The sequence below is a fragment of the Vulpes vulpes genome, chromosome 4 (genome assembly GCF_048418805.1).
Source record: "Vulpes vulpes isolate BD-2025 chromosome 4, VulVul3, whole genome shotgun sequence".
Taxonomy (NCBI): domain Eukaryota; kingdom Metazoa; phylum Chordata; class Mammalia; order Carnivora; family Canidae; genus Vulpes; species Vulpes vulpes.
In genome coordinates this window covers 39446047-39465325 of record NC_132783.1, presented here as the reverse complement: position 1 = coordinate 39465325, position 19279 = coordinate 39446047, and the positions used below count along the sequence as shown (strand labels likewise).

Sequence of the window (19279 nt, the reverse complement as noted above, 5' to 3'; positions counted from 1 at the left end):
TAGATTCTCTGCCCTACCCAGGATTTGTTATTGTTGCTGGTGCTGTTTAGAGGAGTGCTTGAGATATAGAGGAGATTCTGGAGTACCAGTGTATATTTGTTTCTTACTCTGGGTGCTACTTACTTGGGTATGTTTTATTTGTGAGAATTTGCAAGCTATAAAATTATGTGTAATTTTCTATGTATCATGCTACATTAAAAAAATTGTTTAAATTGTGTTTTAGGAGTGCCTTGGTGGTTCAGTCAGTTGACCGCCTTCAGCTCAGGTCATGATCCCAGGGCCCTGGAATGGAACCACACATTGGGCTCCCTGCTCAGCCGGGGGCCTGCTGCTCCCTTTCCCTCTGCCCCTTCCTCCTTCCCCTTACCCCTGCTAATGCTCTTTCAAATACATAGTAAAATCTTTAAAAAATAATAAAATAAAACAGTTCTTTTCTTATGTGGTTATGGCAGATTTAATATAAACTTCTTTTAGGACTAATTTGCACCCATTTTTATATGCATCCATCCAGAATACAAGATTGGTAGCCTAGATAAGTGTTAACCATAGCTTTGAACTTGGCCCTTTGATTCCTCAGGAGAACCTGTGCCTGTCAAGGGTTGGATCCTGAGACCTGTGGTGCCTCCTTTTCTTTTGGTTGTTCATGGAGCATGTACTACAATGGATGTAAGTTTGCCAGAAGCAAGATCCCAAGAAAATTTAAGCTGCTTGGGGATGACCCAAAAGAGGTTTGTTTACTTCCTGATATATAATCTCTTTCATTTTCATGGAAAATTGATGAGTACAGATGAAGTGAGCAGTCTAACATATTCTCTTAAACTCTCATTAACATAAAGAATTTCATCTCAGAGGTAAATCAAGAGTTTAGCTAAACTGTAGATACACATCTTTGATAAAGTTAGCATAATAAACATGTAATAACAAAGTAGTAAAGTACGAACAGCATAAACTTTTTATACCTATGGCCTCTTGTGCTTTTATGTTGATTCCAGAGTTTTAAAGAACCATCACTTTGGTATTAAAACTAAGTGTTAACATTTTATTATTAAAACTTTCATTTTTCAAACCTGAATTATAGAAGTCATGTTCATCACTGCAACATCACCTGAGAAAGAGTCTTTACTGAAGACTCAGATTTTCATACCATGAGATTTGCAAGTTTAAAGTTATATTATGATAACTATGAGTGCATTCAAGTAATTAAAACATATTTAGATTTTAATATGCAAGTATAATTGATATTACATATTTCTCAAAATATAACTTACAGATGGATATAAATTTTAACAACTTTTGGATGTAGCTTCTAGAGGGTGCTAATTCAATAATCAAAAAACCACCCAGTATGTTTACCATTTAGATATGACCAAATGTTTAGTGACTCTATGAACCTTATAATTATCTTTCCAAACTTTAAATGCAATTGAAATATACAGTTATACTATGTACATTATAGTATTGACATGTCCCTCTAAATGAAAAATCTGTTAGCTTTATTATTTGTGTCTCTAAAATAGGTGGAAATTTAATGAAGTACAAAAACTCTTGAAATCATATAAATTTTTTCACAGGATTATATTTTTAATAAACTTTATTAAATGGGCTAGATGTCCCTTTTCAAAGGAAAAAAATACAAATACTTAATAAGCATAATGAAGTATAACAATTTTACATGTCATCAGGCACTTTAATTTTCCACACTGGGAAGCATTTCTTAACACTATTTTATAAATGTTTATCATTTTCACCAAATTTAATATAAAGCAAATACGGGGCATGGCTGAGAACATCCTCCCTCAGATAGGTAGGAGAACTTGGCTTAGAAGCCTTCTCACCATCTAAAATACAAATAAGAGATGTAACTCCCTGGCAGAGTTATACTTAAGATTTTTAGAGAAATGTTACTGTGAAATGAGAACTTCTAAGTATGAATGGAATAACTGGGTATTATCACCTACCATTGTATAAGCATATTACCTGGAAAATCTGTTCTTTGTACAGAGGTGAGAGCATAACTGAATATTTCTCCTTTCAAGTAAACTTTAGCACATTCTGGTTCTGAGACTTTTATCCATATTTGAAGCATCTAGTCATTTTTAGTTCAATGGAAAGACCTTTTCAAATTTTGAATCCTATTTTTATGAACGTTAAAAAATATAAAGATTGGATGGGATGTCTGGGTGGCTCAGCAGTTAAGCGCCTGCCTTCAGCTCAGGGCATGATCCCGGGGTCATGGGATCGAGTCCCACATCAGGCTCCCTGTGGGGAGCCTGCTTCCCCCTCTGCCTGTGTCTCTGCCTCTCTGTCTCTAGTGAATAAATAAAATCTTTAAATATATATATAAAAGTTGGACATATATGAGTCAAACAAATCCTTTCAATAGCTCATCTTCCTTGGCAGCTAATTGGAGGAGTGGAGAATGTGACCTCTTTAAGACATATGGCTTCATTCTCCTTACCCTATTACTAGTGTAGGCTTATATTTATAAAATGCCAAATATTTGCATACAGAGTACAAAGTTAATTAAAATTATAAAAATACCAAAAAGCTATATATTCTAATAACATAAACAAAAATAGATGATATATGGTTTATATTTTTTACTTAGAAATAGTCACATTAAGGAACTTTAAGTATTTAACAAGAATAACTCTATATATTGTCATTTGGATCTAGGCTGTAGGGGGAAACCTTAACTGATAGCCTCCTTGCATATAGAAAGGATTTAGAATCTAATACATAAAATTATTCATTTTATACAGGAAGAGAAACTGGAGTCTCATTTACAAAACCTGTCCACTCTTATGGCACCGACATACAAGAAACTTGCACCTGATGCATATAATAATCAGGTAAGTTTATAATTATTGACAATGATTGGAACAGTTTACTTATTACTGATGACCCACCTACTTCTAAAAATGTTTTTAAAGCAATGATTTTCCTTTATTTTTCTAATTTTTCCTCTTCCAAATTAGTGAAGCCACAGTGTTCTGTTTCTGGTACATAAGAATTATATAATCCAAAAAAAGCATATTTTTGGTCTTTTAATCTGTAAAGATAATGAGCTTTTAAGTTTCACAAGCTGTTCAATCTACTAATTTTGTTCTCATCTCTCTTCTGTAAGCAGACTTTGGTGATTAATTAAAATTATGTGGCCTAAACCATAGGTTCTAACAATCTATTAACATTAACTGTTTTCACATATATGTCTATACATATTAAGCTATGAGTGTACTGCTTTGTAAATGTACATACATGTGTCTAGAAAGGTCTAATTTTTTAATTTGGTTCCATGAACCAAGCAAAACATCTTTTTCCTATTTTATAGATGTGTTCTAGGCTGTACCTATTTGGAGGCTAGGTGATTTGTCCAGAAATGCTCTTGAAGGAGGAAAAAAATCTATGCAGTCTCCCCTGTCATCATAACATCAACAATAGAAGTTTTGAATGTATACAGCTAGCTGCTATATTTAGTATATATAACATATATATACATATATATATTTATGTAATAAACTAGATACTGTATTTAATCACTGAACATAAAGATGAGCAATATAGGATTTCTGTCTTTAAGGATTTCATTCTGTAGAGGAGACAGAGATCTGTAAAATAGCAGTTACGGAATAATGTGTTAACAGCTAAAATAAAGGTGTGCACATTTTTTTTTATAATAAATTTATTTTTTATTGGTGTTCAATTTGCCAACATACAGCATAACACCCGGTGCTCATCCCCTCAAGTGCCCCCCTCAGTGCCCGTCACCAATTCACCCCCACCCCCTGCCCTCCTCCCCTTCCACCACCCCTAGTTCGTTTCCCAGAGTTAGGAGTCTCTATGTTCTGTCTCCCTTTCTGATATTTCCCACACATTTCTTCTCCCTTCCCTTATATTCCCTTTCACTATTATTTATATTCCCCAAATGAATGAGAACATATAATGTTTGTCCTTCTCCGATTGACTTACTTCACTCAGCATAATACCCTCCAGTTCCATCCACGTTGAAGCAAATGGTGGGTATTTGTCGTTGCTAATGGCTGAGTAATATTCCATTGTATACATAAACCACATCTTCTTTATCCATTCATCTTTCGATGGACACCGAGGCTCCTTCCACAGTTTGGCTATTGTGGACATTGCTGCTAGAAACATCGGGGTGCAGGTGTCCCGGCATTTCATTGAATCTGAATCTTTGGGGTAAATCCCCAACAGTGCAATTGCTGGGTCATAGGGCAGGTCTATTTTTAACTCTTTGAGGAACCTCCACACAGTTTTCCAGAGTGGCTGCACCAGTTCACATTCCCACCAACAGTGCAAGAGGGTTCCCCTTTCTCCGCATCCTCTCCAACATTTGTGGTTTCCTGCCTTGTTAATGTTCCCCATTCTGACTGGTGTGAGGTGGTATCTCATTGTGTGTGCACATTTTTGAAGGAAGAAAAAGTTCTCCCTGAAAGTCAAGATGTAAGGTCACAAATGGGCTTGCAGATCACATAAAGATATTTGGACTTTATCCTGTATGTAAGAAGCCTACCACTGGGGCATTTTAAGTGTGTGCTGGGGGCAGAGGAGGATGAAGTGATTTAATATAAAAAGGTCACTCAACAAGCCAAATTAAATGAAATACAACTTAGGTTAGTGTAAGATTAAATTGGAGAAGAAGTAAGCTAGTGCAGTCATTGGGCAAGAGATGTTAAAGTCCTAAATTAAAGAAATGGCAGTAGTGACAGAATGAAGAAAATAAGTATGTGAAATATTTGAGGTAGAACTTATAGAACTTAGTGACCAATTGGATTTGAAAATAAGCAAAAGGGAGAATTTGAGGATCCACCAAATTGCTGGCTTAGGCAGGTGGTTCTATTAATTAGTATTTGGAGTCAGTGAGAAACAGTAAGTTTGGGGGCAAAAGGAGGAAATGATAAATTTCATTTTGGACATACTATGTTTGATATAATTCTAGGATAATTCTATGGAAAATCAGGAGAAAAATCGAGGCTAGCAGTGTAGATTTGGGAGTTGTCAAATTGCAAGTAGTTGAAACTGAATACATAGGAGTGAATGCAGTTTTTCAGAGTAGGGATTATAAAGAAGAGAAGGAGCTACAGACGGGATTCTGGAGCACATTGACATTTTTTGACTGGAGGACAAGAAACCAGTGAAGTAAATGTTGGGGGTAGGCACAATAGAGTAAGAGAGGTTAAAGATTTAAGGGAAAGAGGAAGACTTCTAGATGGAGGAAAGGTGGAGGTGATAAAGGTAGCCAGAGCAGCGTGCACAGCAACAGGGGGTACAGGGAATTATGAAGAGGAGTACATTTGGCAAACATCGTCATTTAATAACATTAAAGACTAATGAGATTAGATTAGTTTACCTAGCAGAGACAGATGGAGGGGGACCAATACTAATTTAATGATTTAGCTGTGTTTCTATTTTTTGCTTTAACACTTTCCCCAAACCTCAACTCTCTTTTTTAAAGGGGGAGCAAAGAGACAAATTTGATAATGATGATCTGTTTAGAAAGTTGTTTTATGTCACAGCTTAGGTTTTTAGAAATGTATATGATGTCTATGAAAAATTTTTTTAATGCTGTTAATACCATTATTTTACAGCCTTATCTACTTTGGTAAGTATCACAGAAAAGTATATGGGATGTTTTGGTCCTGTTGTAAAATAATTCTGAGTGAGAAAAACAATAAGTCAAGCTATAAAAAGAAAATGAATTAAGTCTATCTTACTAGATTTCAAGTTTGGCCATTTTCTGTTGAATATATTTTATTATAGGTGCCATTAATCAAATGGCTTTAGCTGGGGAAAGGACAGTATTGATGTTCTTACTCGTTTGATTCTTATTATCGATGATGTCATACACACCTGATTTTTAAACATTTATAGTCCACCCTATTATGTTATGTTTGGAGTACTTTATATATTTCCTAAACCTATAATATCCAAAATATAACAGTACCCCAAATTTTAGTTATAACAAGATGATTAGATATAACTCTTTAGATATGTTTCAGTATTTATGTGTAAATGTACAAATAAATGGCACAAAGTTTCAATTAACATAAGCTCTAGAGATCTGTTTGTGTACCTAGAGTCAGCAATAATGTATTAGACACTTAAAACTTTGTTTAATGGTAGACCTCACAAAATAAAATTTACATACATACTATGGAAAGAGCCCAAATATCCATCAATTGGTGAATGAATAAAGAAGATGTGATATGTGTGTGTGCACGTGTGTATACACACAGATATGTATACAAGGGAATATTACTCAGCCATCAAAAAGAATGAAATCTTGCCATTTGCAGTGATGTGAATGGAACTAGATTGTATTGTGCTAAATGAAATAAGCCCGAGAAAGACAAATACCATATGATTTCACTCATATGTGGAATTTGAAAAACAAAATGAATGAACATATGGGAAGGGGGAGGAAAGAGAGGGAAGCAAACTCTAAGAGACTTTTAACTATAGAGAATAAACAGAGTTGATGGAGGGAGGTCAACTAAATGGGTAATGGGTATTAAGGAGGGCACTTGTGATGAGCTCTGGATGTTATATGTAGGTGATGAGTCACTAAATTCTACCCCTGAAACCAATTTTACCATCTATATTAACTAGAATTTAAATAAGAAATTGAAAAGGAAAAAATAAAAATAAAAAATAGATGTCTATATAAATTAAATCAATCAGTGACTGTGAATGGATAAGGTGTTTTTTATATTGCAAGGTAGGTACTATAGGCAATGATCATCCATATGTCTTAATATGGTTTAGATATCAAAACAAAAGCCATGTGATCTTCCCACACAGTACATGGGAAGAACTGTTAAGGTTATGGGTGCTATCAAAACCTACCATTTTATTTGTCTCTTCCCCAAACTGAATATATTATCCTTATTTCTCATATCTAAATACTCTTCCCTTGCCTTGTTCCTTGATTTTATAGTAAGTCTTATTGCTAATGTGAGCTTCACATCAGAGAAAAAAGAAAATAGAGGAGAAACATGTTGAAAGCACTGAAAGAGAAAAAAAAAAAAAGGAGAAACACATTTAAAATACTGACAGAGAAAAAAACTGTCAACCTAGAAATCTCTACCCAGTAAAAACAACTCTCAAAAGTAAAGACAAAATATTTCTTTTGAAATTCAAAAGCTGATATAATTTGCCATCAGGAGACTAACACTTTAAAAATGTTAAAGGAAGCCCTCCAGCAGAAAGAAAATGATACCAGATAGAAATCTGTATTGACAAAAAGGAATGGAAAACATTGTAAATAATAGGTGAATAAAAAACCTTTTCCCTTATTTTAAAAATCTCCTTAAAAAATGGTAGTTTGCTATTTAAAAGCCAATGCACTTTGAGGTGTATAACATGTAGAAGCAGCACAGAGGCTGGGGAATTGGAAGTCTCTCTTGTAAGGTCATATATACAGTGGTATCATATTTCTTGAATGTAGACTGTGAGAAGTGACAATATACTGCAAACCTTCAAGCAACCAGCCACTGTAGGGGAGAGAGGGCGTGTATAGCTAATCCATCAGTAAAGAGATAAAATGGAATCAATCCAAAAATGTCTTTTTTTTTTTTTTAGATTTTCTTTATTTATTCATGAGAGAGGCAGAGACACAGGCAGAGGGAGAAGCAGACTCCATGCAGGGAACCTGACGTGGGACTCAATCCCGGGTCTCCAGGATCATGCCCTGGCCTGAAGGTGGTGCTAAACCACTGAGCTACCCAGGCTGCCCCAAAAAGTTCTTAAAAGGAATATGGAACAAAGATAAGACAAATATATTAACAAATAGCAGGAAAAACATATATACATATATATGTATATATCTGCATAACAAATAGCAAGATGGTATATTTAATCCCAACCATATGAAAAAAACTACATTAAATGTAAATGGCTTTTAACACTCCCAATTAAAAGGCAGAGTTTGTGATACCAAATAATCACATTGATATTGAACAACTGTGATACTGAAAGAAGCAAGAACCAAGAAATATCATGCTAATATCAAAGGAAAGCTGGAATGATCATATTAATATAGCAAAGTAGATTTCATAGCAAATAATATTATAGACTATAAGAGGATAATTTAATAATAATAAAAAGGTTGGTTCATCAAAAGAACATGATAATCCTATGTATGCATCTAATAATGGCACTTCACATTTTATTAAAGCTGATAGAACTATGAAAAGAAATGAATCTGCAATTATAGTCAGAGATTTCAATACATCTCTCTCAACTGTTAGAACAAGTACAAAATGAGTAAGGAGACAGAATACTTGAACAGCACTTTTAACCAAGTATAAAAGTCCCTACCCAACAACAGAATTAACATTATTTTCAAGTGTACAAGGATGATTTATCAATATAAATTATATATTGGGTCATAAAACAACTATCAATAAGTATTAAAATTTCAGAATATGTTCTTTAGCCACAGTAAAACAAAATTAAAAGCAAAAATCTGTACCAGGATATCCACAAAGTCTCCAAGTATCTGGAAACTGAGCAACATATTTCTAAATGATTTATGAGTCAAAGAATAAATCAGAAGGGAAATTAGAAAGTATTTCGAACTGAATGAAAATGAAGACATGACATTAAAATTTGCAGGATTCAGCTAAGCTATTATGTTGTTGTTGAGATATTAATATCTCTAAGCTATTATGCCTTGCTTAAAGAGACATTTATAGTACTGAACAATTGTTAGAAAATTATAAAGTCTCAAATTAACGACCTAGAATTCTACTCTAAGAAACTTGCAAAAGGAGAGCAATTTGAGCCCTAAATGGTAGAAGGAAGGAAAAACTAAATGAATGAAATGAAATACAGAAAACAAGAGAATAAATCAGTGAAACCAAAGCTGGTACTTCTAGTCTGCTAGGAAAAAGGAGAAGGCACAAATTGCCAGGGTCTAGAGATCCTACATCACTACAGACCTTCCTGACATTAAAGGAGTAATAAAGCTTTATGCCAGTAAATTCAACAATTCAGATGGAATGGGCAAAGTACTTAAAAGACACATTATGAGAGTGCTAGAGTGGCTCAGTTGGTTAAGTGTCCAACTCTCAATTTCAGCTCAAGTCATGAGATCGAGCCCCACATTGGGCTCCATGCTCAGCACAGAGAGTCTGCTTGGGATTCCCTCTCCCCTCTCAAGATCTCTCTCAATAATTAATCAATTAATTAATTAATATCTTTAAACACACACATTACCAAAACTTTACTAAAGAAAAAATAAATACTATTAAGTCATTCTATATGTATTAAAGTCATTGAATTTGTAGTTTAAAACTTTCCTAAAAACTCCATGCCCAGATTATTTTCCTTTCCAAATTTGACTCATTATTTAAGGAAGAAATAATAATAATTCAATGGAAACTTCTAGAAAATAAAAAAGGCGTAAACTTCCCAACTCATTTTATGAAGCTGCAAATATCCTGATACTAGAACTAGACAAAAGCATTAAAGAAAGGCTATAGTCCAGTGTTCTCCATAAATATTGATGAGCAAATTCTTAGCAAAATTTTAGCAATTAGACACAACAGTGTGTAAAAGGGATAATACATCATGACCAAATGATTTTATTTCAGGAATGCTTGCTTTGTTTAACATTCAAAAATCAATGTGATTCACCATATTAGTCAACTTAATGGGGAAAATATAATTGTCTCAATAGAGAGAGGAAAAAGCATTTAGCAATATTCAACATCCATAGAACAGAACTTTCTCAGCCTGATAAGGGGCATAACTGAAAAACCGAAAGGTAACTTCATACTTAATAGTGAAACAATGAAAGCTTTACTCCTAAGACTAGAAACAAGACAAGGACAGCCATTTTACCACTTCTATTAACATCTAACTGACAATTTTAGGGCAATAGGCAAGAAAAAAAAACAAGAAGCATACAGAATGAGTAGGAAGAAGTGAAAGTGTCCTAATATGCAGACACATGCTTATCTATATGAGAAGACCCAAAGAATCAACCAAAAAACTCCTAGTACTAATAAATGGCTTGGCAAAGTTGCAAAATAAAAAAATCAATTGCATTTCTATATATTAGCAATAGACAAAAATTGTAGTGAAAACCAATAGCAAATAGCATAAAAATATAAGATTCTTAGGCATAAGAATTTGACATTTGACAGAAACGTACAAGACCTGTGCACTGAAAACTAAACAACATTGCTGAAGTTTAAAAAGACCCAAACTAGAAATATACACCATGTTTATGGAACACAGGACTAAATATTTTTAAGATGTCAGTTTTCCCTAAATCAATCAATGGATTCAGTACATAACCTATCAAAATGTTACCAAGTATTTTGAAGGAATTGAGAAGGTGATTCTAAAATATACACAGAGAGAAATACAAAGGACCTGGAATAGTCAAAGAATTTTCAAAAAGATCAGAATTTGAAGATTCTACTCCCTGATTTCAAGATTACTAAAGTTCTATATTTACTAGTAATCAAGACAGTGATCTTGGCATACACACACACACACAAACCAACACACCATTATATATCAAAAGATCAGAATAGAAAGTTCATACATATATCCAGCATGCACAATCAATTTATTTTCAATGAAGGCAATTTATTGGCAACGGTTAATCTTTTTGTCAAGTGGGGTTCAAACAGTTGGGTAGCCATATGGAAAAAAATTAATCCTAACCCTTAATCTTATACCATATATAAAAATTAAAACATATCCATTTATTATAAAATTATAGAAAATGCAAAGTAATCTGTAGTGACAGAAAGCAGGTCAGTAGTTTCCTGGGAACAAAGGAAGTAACATAAATTAAAAGGGGAAGGAGGAAACTTTTGGGAATGATGGATATGTACATTATTTTGATTGTTGCAATGGTTTTGCATATATGCATGTCAAAACTAATCAAATAGTACGCTTTAAATATATGCTGTTTAATGTATGTCAAATATACCTCAAAACTGTAAGATAAAAACTTTACCATATCAAGATAGTTTGTTTTGTGTCATCCCATTGTATTTCTGGATATAAAATATGCAACATTTTTTAAGTTCTAAATAGCCTAAATACTACGAGAGTCTTTCTGACCTGTTCAGTTTAGAGGTCTTACACTTTTTTTCCTCAAATGTATGCCTAAGAAGTTCAAATGCCTAAGTACTTACATTCACACACATGCTTTTATTTTTCAGATTGAATATGAACACAGAGCACCAGAGTGCCGACTAGGTCTGAAGGAAGGCCGTCCATTCTCAGGGGTCACTGCATGTTTGGACTTCTGTGCTCATGCCCATAGGGACTTGCATAACATGCAGAATGGCAGCACATTGGTAAGTGAGGTATAGTCAGGTTAGCAGCACATCCTGTTAAAGACTGGAAGGCTGGAAGGTAGCAGTGTGCGAGGAGAGGAGTATGTTCTCTGTAGATGTCATTGCACAAGTGTTTTCATGAATGAATTGCTGTTGTAAAGGTGACCTTGTTTGGCATATCTAGTACTCTCATAACAGGTTGGCACATTATTGGAAATCTGTTGAGAAGTACATGAAAATCATGTAAATGTTGGTGCAGAGCTAAACCAGCAACTATGCATTGCCAGCTACCATTAGCTGCCAAAAGTTCTTTCAAAATTCAGTGTCAGGTATCTGTTAGGTTATAATCAGTAAAGTAAAAAGCCACATACAAGCCAAGGTGCCAGACCACTTGCTGAGAGAAGTACAAATGAAAAGCATATCATCCATGGCATAGTAACTACTATAGAAAATTCAAAGTACAAAAGAACTACATAGTATAGTGGGTAAAGTGGATTGGCCCATATAATTGGAGGTTTTGGTAAGTGGGCAAAATGAATATGGTCTTAGGGTGGAGCAGTGTTCAAAACTGAGTCTATGGTGTAGCCTTCCATGTAGCAAGATAAACTATATCAATACATGTAACTCTGGTTTTTAAAACTAATGTGTGGTATTTCATTGCATGAATATACTACACAATATATAAATCCATTTTCCTACTGATAAAATTATATTTGTATCCATTTTTTGTCACCACTAACAATACTACAGTGAACATTCAGTCTTCTTGGGCATCCATGGAAGAGTTTTCTAAATATGCTGAATTTTAGTATATAATAAACATTGGCGGTCTAAAAAAAAAAAAGTTCACGTGAAGAAATTATAAATTAATCCACCTAATGAGTCATTAACATGGATATATGTATAGTTGAGGAAGATGACCAATGAGACTTAAGATGAAAAACAGAATACAGAGACCAAAGCCATAGTCTAGGTTAGAGAAGAATCCAGGGAGGCGGTAAGCAATAGAGGAAGTAATTTATGGAACATAGTATGAAGTTTTTGAGAAGCAGAAAAGGTATTGGTTTAATGGTCTAGAGCAGAGGTCAGAAAATTTTTGTATTAAAGGCGAGATAGGAAATATTTTAGACTTCACAGGCCACATAGGGTCTCTGTCACATTCTTTGTTTTTGTTTTTTTATTAAAAAGGCAAAAAACATTCTTAGTTCACTGGCCATGCAAAAACTGGCTGTGTGGCAGATTAGCTTGTGGATTTCTGATCCAGGAGGACCAGCACAAGGCTTCTTGTCCATAATATCTAAAATCATCACTAATTGTATATTGAGCACTTGCTCACTATTAGGAGGCTAGGCTAGATTCTAGGAAGAAAAAATGATAATCAGAGCCATAGTAGGTCCTAAAAGTAACCATGTTTCACTCTAGCAAGGTGATGGAGAGTAGACAAGACAGAGACAAGAAAGGTTTTGTGTAAAGAGGACTTTTCCTGTGATAGGTCACAGTTTCCATGAGGTACAAAGGAAAGCAGCACTAGGTAAGAACAGAATAGGGATAAACATGAGGGAAAAGGTGGCAAGTGCTCAGAGAGGTGGATTTGGAAGTCTTTTTGTATAGGCAGTGAAAAACTCATTTAGTACCATCTGTTATCTATCAAGGTAAGTCTGTTATGATCGCATTCAAGAGTATCTTCCGATGATTTTATGTATTACGTGCATTTTAAATAATCATGATCACATTTTTTCTAAATGCTAAAAGCCAACAAATAATCTCTTGCCAACACCAATATGACTGTGGTTAACAAAAGAGAAAAAGTACCATTAAATTAGCAAAGCAAGAGGAGTAGACTTTTCCCCTTTCAGAATAGCCCCTTGTATGTTGCGATAGCTTAGAAGAGAAACGAGAGAAAGGAAGAAACTTTTAGCCACTTTTTGAAGAGGCTTCACATCTCTCACATCTATTTCTACGTGTGAAAAGTAGGCAATTGCTTCATTTTGGTGGGTGACACTTCTTTCCTTAGAATCAGAAATATATGTAAAGAACAAAGTCAACATAGGTAACATTTCCTGATGGACTCAAAAAAAGAAAAGAAAAAAAGAAAAACAACATGGACTTCTCTGTCTCCCTGCACCATTTTGATGCAATCTCCCTCAATAACAGACAGACTTGGTTCATGGTAATAGGCATGTCACTAATCTGGTCCAAGAGACCACCACCGGGTATCTAAATACTGAGAGGGAGAAAGATACACACACACACACACACACATTTCTTTTGGACTGAAACTGAGGCTGTACTGTTTTATTTCCCTGCTAGGTATGCACCCTCACTAGAGAAGACAATCGAGAAATCGGAGGAAAACCTGAGGATGAGCAGCTCCATGTTCTGCCTCTCTACAAAGTCTCTGATGTGGATGAGTTTGGGAGTGTCGAAGCTCAAGAGAAGAAGAAACAAAATGGTGCCATTCAGGTTCTGAGTTCTTTTCGGCGGAAAGTCAGGATGTTAGCAGAGCCAGTCAAGACATGCCGACAAAGGAAACTAGAAGCCAAGAAAGCTGCAGCTGAAAAGCTTTCCTCTCTGGAGAACAACACAAATAAGAATGAAAAGGAAAAGTCAGCTTCATCTCGTACAAAACAGACTGAAAATGCAAGCCAGGCTAAACAGTTGGCAGGTAAATATAAAGTATTGTAAATCTTTGTTTTCTGAAAGTTATGTTAAAAAAATGAATATCTTTATTTTTGGCCAATTATATTCAGTCACATTCTTAGTTTTATACCAGAATCTTCCCTGAAGTCCCAAGGGCCAAGCTTTGATCTTGGAGATGGTAATGAGATATTGCACCTTCAGCCCCAGCTTGTTGGAGAAGTTTGGATTCTAGTCTATAATAAATAGCAAAGTTTTATGATATGGTGAAATTAATGTTAATCTAGCAGTGGCAGGGAGGCCAAATTAGAGACAGAGGAGCTATGAGTTTGGAGACAGATGCAATCCAAGAGTATGGTAAGAAAAGCTTGGGTTTGGGTGGTAGCAGTGAAGATTTAGCCAAAAAATGATGGAAGGGGGACATCTGGGTGGCTCAGAGGTTTGGCGCCTGCCTTCGGCCCAGGGCATGATCCTGGAGTGCTGGGATCAAGTCCTGCATTGGGCTTCTTGAGGTGAGCTTTCTTCTTCCTCTGCGTATGTCTCTCACTGTCTCTCATGCATAAGTAAATAAAATCTTAAAAAAAAGGGGGGGGGGGGTAGGGGGTAGCAATTGTTCCTAAAATGATTCTCAATACATTGATGACAAAACATTGGAACAAAGAAAGAAAAATTTAAGACTGACTTCAACATTTTATGCCTAGATAACCAAAACAATACTATTTGTTGAAATAGGAGGTTTGAAAATAGCATTTATGGGACAGGGGAATAAGATACCTTTCCTTAGCCATATTAAGTCTGAGTTGAGGAGTAGTTATCTTCTAAAGCTTTTACTCATCCAAACAGATCACATCTGTGCAAGTAGTAATAGAGCATTATTTAATCAGTACTAAGTTGATACTTTCTTTTCAAATCCCCTTGTTTATGTCTTCAGTTAATTGCTATAAAAAGCCATGCAGTATAATGTCCATATCCACATTTTACAGATGGTTTTGGCCTGGCCATTAAGAAAAGAAAAATATGTATCTTTTAAGTTTAGTCTACCAATTTGCTTAGAACCAACCATCTACACTTCATAAAGTCAAATTTCCCTACCAACTCATTTCAAAACCTTAAGAAACTAAGTAATTTCAAATAATATGCTGAAGATACTTAATAAAAATCTGTGGATGGGTTGACTAACACTAAGAGAAGTAAATCCTGTTTACTCCTTAATCTCTCCTTTAAATTAGCTGCAAAGTATAATTGGATTAGAAATTTGCCTCCAGTCTTTTCTAACTGGTTTCTGTAATAATCGTTTCAATTCTCAGGGCTGCCATTACAGTTCCATTTACTTGTTTTTTTCTCATACATAGATTTTTAAGTGAGGTCATGAAATAAAAGTACGACTTTAAAATTTTTAACTTACAAAGCTGAAAATTTCTTTAAAGTTTTATTGACAACTGTATAAATAGGGTTTGCCAGTTATATATAAGATGTGCGTTGAGTGTTTAAATGAATGTCACACTTTTTCTCGTAGCATTGCTGAATCTTCTGTAACAAGTATTATGCTACTGCCAACTATTTAACAAATTTTATTGCATGCCAGGCAATGGATAAATAAAGTAAAATAAGACCTGGTCCCTTCCTTCAAGGAGTTGCTTTGCACTAGCAGAAGAGGACTAACAATGCGTAATTACAGTACATTAGGGAGCTTTGCTCTATCTGACCTGTGTGTGAGGTGGGTATTATACATGCACTAGAAGATGAAATCATAGAAGACTTCCTTGAGGACTGTGCCAATGGAGGGCAGGGAGACAGGGTGGAGGGAGAAGGCCACGTCAGGTAGAATCTGGAATGGCCAGATACATGGAAGCTCCAGAAAACATGATGCTCTCAGTGAAACAGTTTTGGACATTTGTTACATTCCCAAGTTGCACTGTCGTAGAGATCTACTATTTAACCTAACACTTTAGACAAAAAATTATGCAGGACAGGGTCAGCACCCTGACTTTGCTCTTGTCCTCATTTAATGGGTATAATCTTAGTGGGGGTTCTCACATACATTTAAGCATCCTCACTAGCTTCTATATGATAATAATCAGACATATTTGCGGGCTTTCTCATCCTGTCCACAGAACTTTTGCGACTTTCAGGACCAGTCATGCAGCAGTCCCAGCAGCCCCCGCCCCCACCCCTGCAGAAGCAACCTCCACAGCCCCAGAAGCAGCCACCCCAGCAGCAGCAGCAACAACAGCAGCAGCAACAACAGCATCACCCCATGACAAATAACTCTCAGTCAGAGTCGGTCAACTCCTACTCTTCCTCTGGATCTGCCAATCTATACATGAGACGGCCCAATCCAGTTATCCAAGCTTATCCGAGCTCTTCACACACTTCAGATATTTATGGAGGCGCCAGCCCTATGAACCTCTATTCCACCTCATCCCAAGCTACAGGTTCTTATTTGAATTCTTCTAACCCCATGAATCCCTACACTGGGCTTTTAAATCAGAATAACCAGTATCCAGCATATCAATGCAATGGAAATGTATCAGTGGACAACTGCTCCCCATATCTGGGTTCCTACTCTCCCCAGTCTCAGCCCATGGATCTATACAGGTATCCAAACCAAGACCCTCTCTCTAAATTAAATTTACCACCCATCCATACACTTTACCAGCCGAGGTTCGGAAATAGCCAGAGTTTTTCTTCTAAGTACTTAGGTTATGGAAACCAAAATATACAGGGAGACGCCTTCAGCAGTTGTACTATTAAAACAAATGTACACCATGTAGGGACATTTCCTCCTTATTCCACTCATGAGATGGATGGCCACTTCATGGGAGCCGCCTCTAGATTACCAACCAATTTGAGCAACTCAAACATAGACTATAAGAATGGTGAACATCCCCCATCTTCTCATATAATCCATAACTATGGTGCAGCTCCAGGCATGTTCAACAGCTCTCTTCATGCCCTGCATCTCCAAAACAAGGAAAATGACATGCTTTCCCACCCAGCTAATGGGTTATCTAAGATGCTTCCAGGTCTTAACCATGATAGAACTGCTTCTGTCCAAGAAGGCTTACACAAATTACAGGATGCTGGTAACCAGGAGAAGCAGCCTTCTGCTGCCGAGGACAATGATGAAGTCTGGTCAGACAGTGAACAGAGCTTTCTAGATCCTGACATTGGAGGAGTGGCTGTGGCTCCAACTCATGGGTCAATTCTCATTGAGTGTGCCAAGCGTGAGCTTCACGCCACAACCCCTTTAAAGAATCCCAATAGGAATCACCCCACCAGGATCTCACTTGTCTTTTACCAGCATAAGAGCATGAATGAGCCAAAACATGGCTTGGCACTCTGGGAAGCCAAAATGGCTGAAAAAGCCCGAGAGAAAGAGGAAGAGTGTGAGAAGTATGGCCCGGACTATGTGCCTCAGAAAACCCATGGCAAAAAAGTGAAACGGGAGCCCACTGAGCCGCATGAACCTTCCGAGCCCACTTACCTGCGCTTTATCAAGTCCCTTGCTGAAAGGACCATGTCCGTGACCACAGACTCCACAGTAACTACATCTCCATATGCCTTCACTCGGGTCACAGGGCCTTACAACAGATACATATGATGTCGCCCCTTGTAGTGGGTACCTCATTTAAAAAGACCACAACCAACCAACCAACCTGTCTGTAGTATAGTTCTCAATGACGGGGGCAGTGGGGAAAGGACACAGGATTCATGACAAATGTGGTGGGAAGAACCTCAGCTCACCAGCAAAAAAAGAGGTCATCTTACCATTGCACTTAATTTCCACTGACTCCTAAGTGGTCACAGATGGCATCTAGGCAAAAGACCAAAGCATTCTATGCAAAAAGAAGGTGGGGAAGAAAGTGTTCCACAATTTACATTTTTAAACACTGGTTCTATTATTGGACGAGAGGATATGTAAATGTGATTTTTCTCCCCCTTACAACTCTACACATCTGTGACCACTTTCAATAATACCAAGTTTGCATAGTCATGGAACACAAGTCAAACAAGTACTGTAGTATTACAGTGGCAGGAATTTTAAAATACCATCTGGTGCTGAATATACAATGTACTGAAATACTGGAATTATGGCTTTTTAACATGCAGTTTTTACTGTAATCTTAATATTAACTTTTATTTATCAAAATAGCTACAGGAAGCATAAATGAATAGACAGCAAAACACTGAATTTGTTTGGATGTTCTAAGAAATGGTGCTAAGAAAATGGTGTCTTTAACAATTAAAAATTTAATGCCTTGTATCATCAAGATGCTATCAGTGTACTCCAAGGCCCTTGAATAATAGGGGTACCTTTTCATTCAAGTTTTTAGCATAATTACCTATTCTTACACGAGGTTTTTTTTTTTAAAAAAAAATGTGGACATTTAAAGGCCTCTGGATTTTGCTCATCCAGTGAAGTCCTTGTAGGACAATAAACGTATATATGTACATATATATATACACATATGTATATGTGCACACACGTATATGTATAAATATTTTAAATGGTGTTTTAGAAGCACTTTGTCTACCTAAGCTTTGACAACTTGAACAATGCTAAGGTACTGAGATGTTAAAAAAAAAAAGTTTACTTTCATTTTAGAATGCAAAGTTGATTTTTTTTTTTTTTAAGGAAACAAGGAAAGCTTTTAAACTATTTTTGCTTTTCGCCATGCATCTGCTGATGAGCAATGTGTCCATTTTTAATATAGCCAGTTAAATCCACAATGGGGCTTACTGGATTCAAGGGAATATATTAGTCCACAACACATGTTTTCTGGTGCTCATCTCACATGCTATACTGTAAGACAGTTTTATACAAAATTGTATGACAAGTTCATTGCTCAAATACATAGTTTTAGGAATTTCCTCTTAACTGCAGGTAATAAATAATGACATGCTACAGACTTAACAAAGCTAGTTCACTTAAGCCGATGCTACTTTAGGGATCTGTATGCTCTTCAGCAAACTGAATGGCAGTCTGCTTTTGTGTTGATAATTGTACATTGTGTGATGTTGTCATTTCTTAGCTTAAGTGTCCTCTTCTCCAGGAAGATTGAGCAGATTGATGCCTGCGTAAGATGAAATAAACAGGGTTAGTTCCATGTGAATCTGTTAATTAAAAAGAAAAAAAAAAAAAACAGGCAGCTGGTTTGCTGTGGTGGTTTTAAATCATTAATTTGTATAAAGAAGAAGTGAAAGAAATGTATAGTAAGTAAATTAAATTGTAAACAAAACTTTTTTAATGCAATGCTTTAGTATTTTAGTACTGTAAAAAAATTTAAATATATACATATATATGTATATATATA

At 35.8% G+C, this 19279-nt stretch overlaps 1 protein-coding gene across 2 annotated transcripts in view; it reads left to right on the top strand.

Annotated features, from left to right (window-relative positions):
* The window catches only part of TET2 (tet methylcytosine dioxygenase 2), a 123590-nt gene extending 104799 nt beyond the window's left edge, over positions 1 to 18791 (top strand). Inside the window, exons 7-11 of one of the 2 annotated variants that reach the window (XM_026017573.2) lie at positions 578 to 728; positions 2763 to 2852; positions 11208 to 11345; positions 13635 to 13989; positions 16076 to 18791. In XM_026017573.2, the coding sequence (XP_025873358.1) occupies positions 578 to 728; positions 2763 to 2852; positions 11208 to 11345; positions 13635 to 13989; positions 16076 to 17565 (2224 nt within the window). In that variant the 3' untranslated portion in view covers positions 17566 to 18791. Of the gene's footprint in view, positions 1 to 577; positions 729 to 2762; positions 2853 to 11207; positions 11346 to 13634; positions 13990 to 16075 lie in introns of those variants that run through there. The other variant, XR_012001033.1, reaches the window with a different exon arrangement.
* Positions 18792 to 19279: the final 488 nt, after the last annotated feature.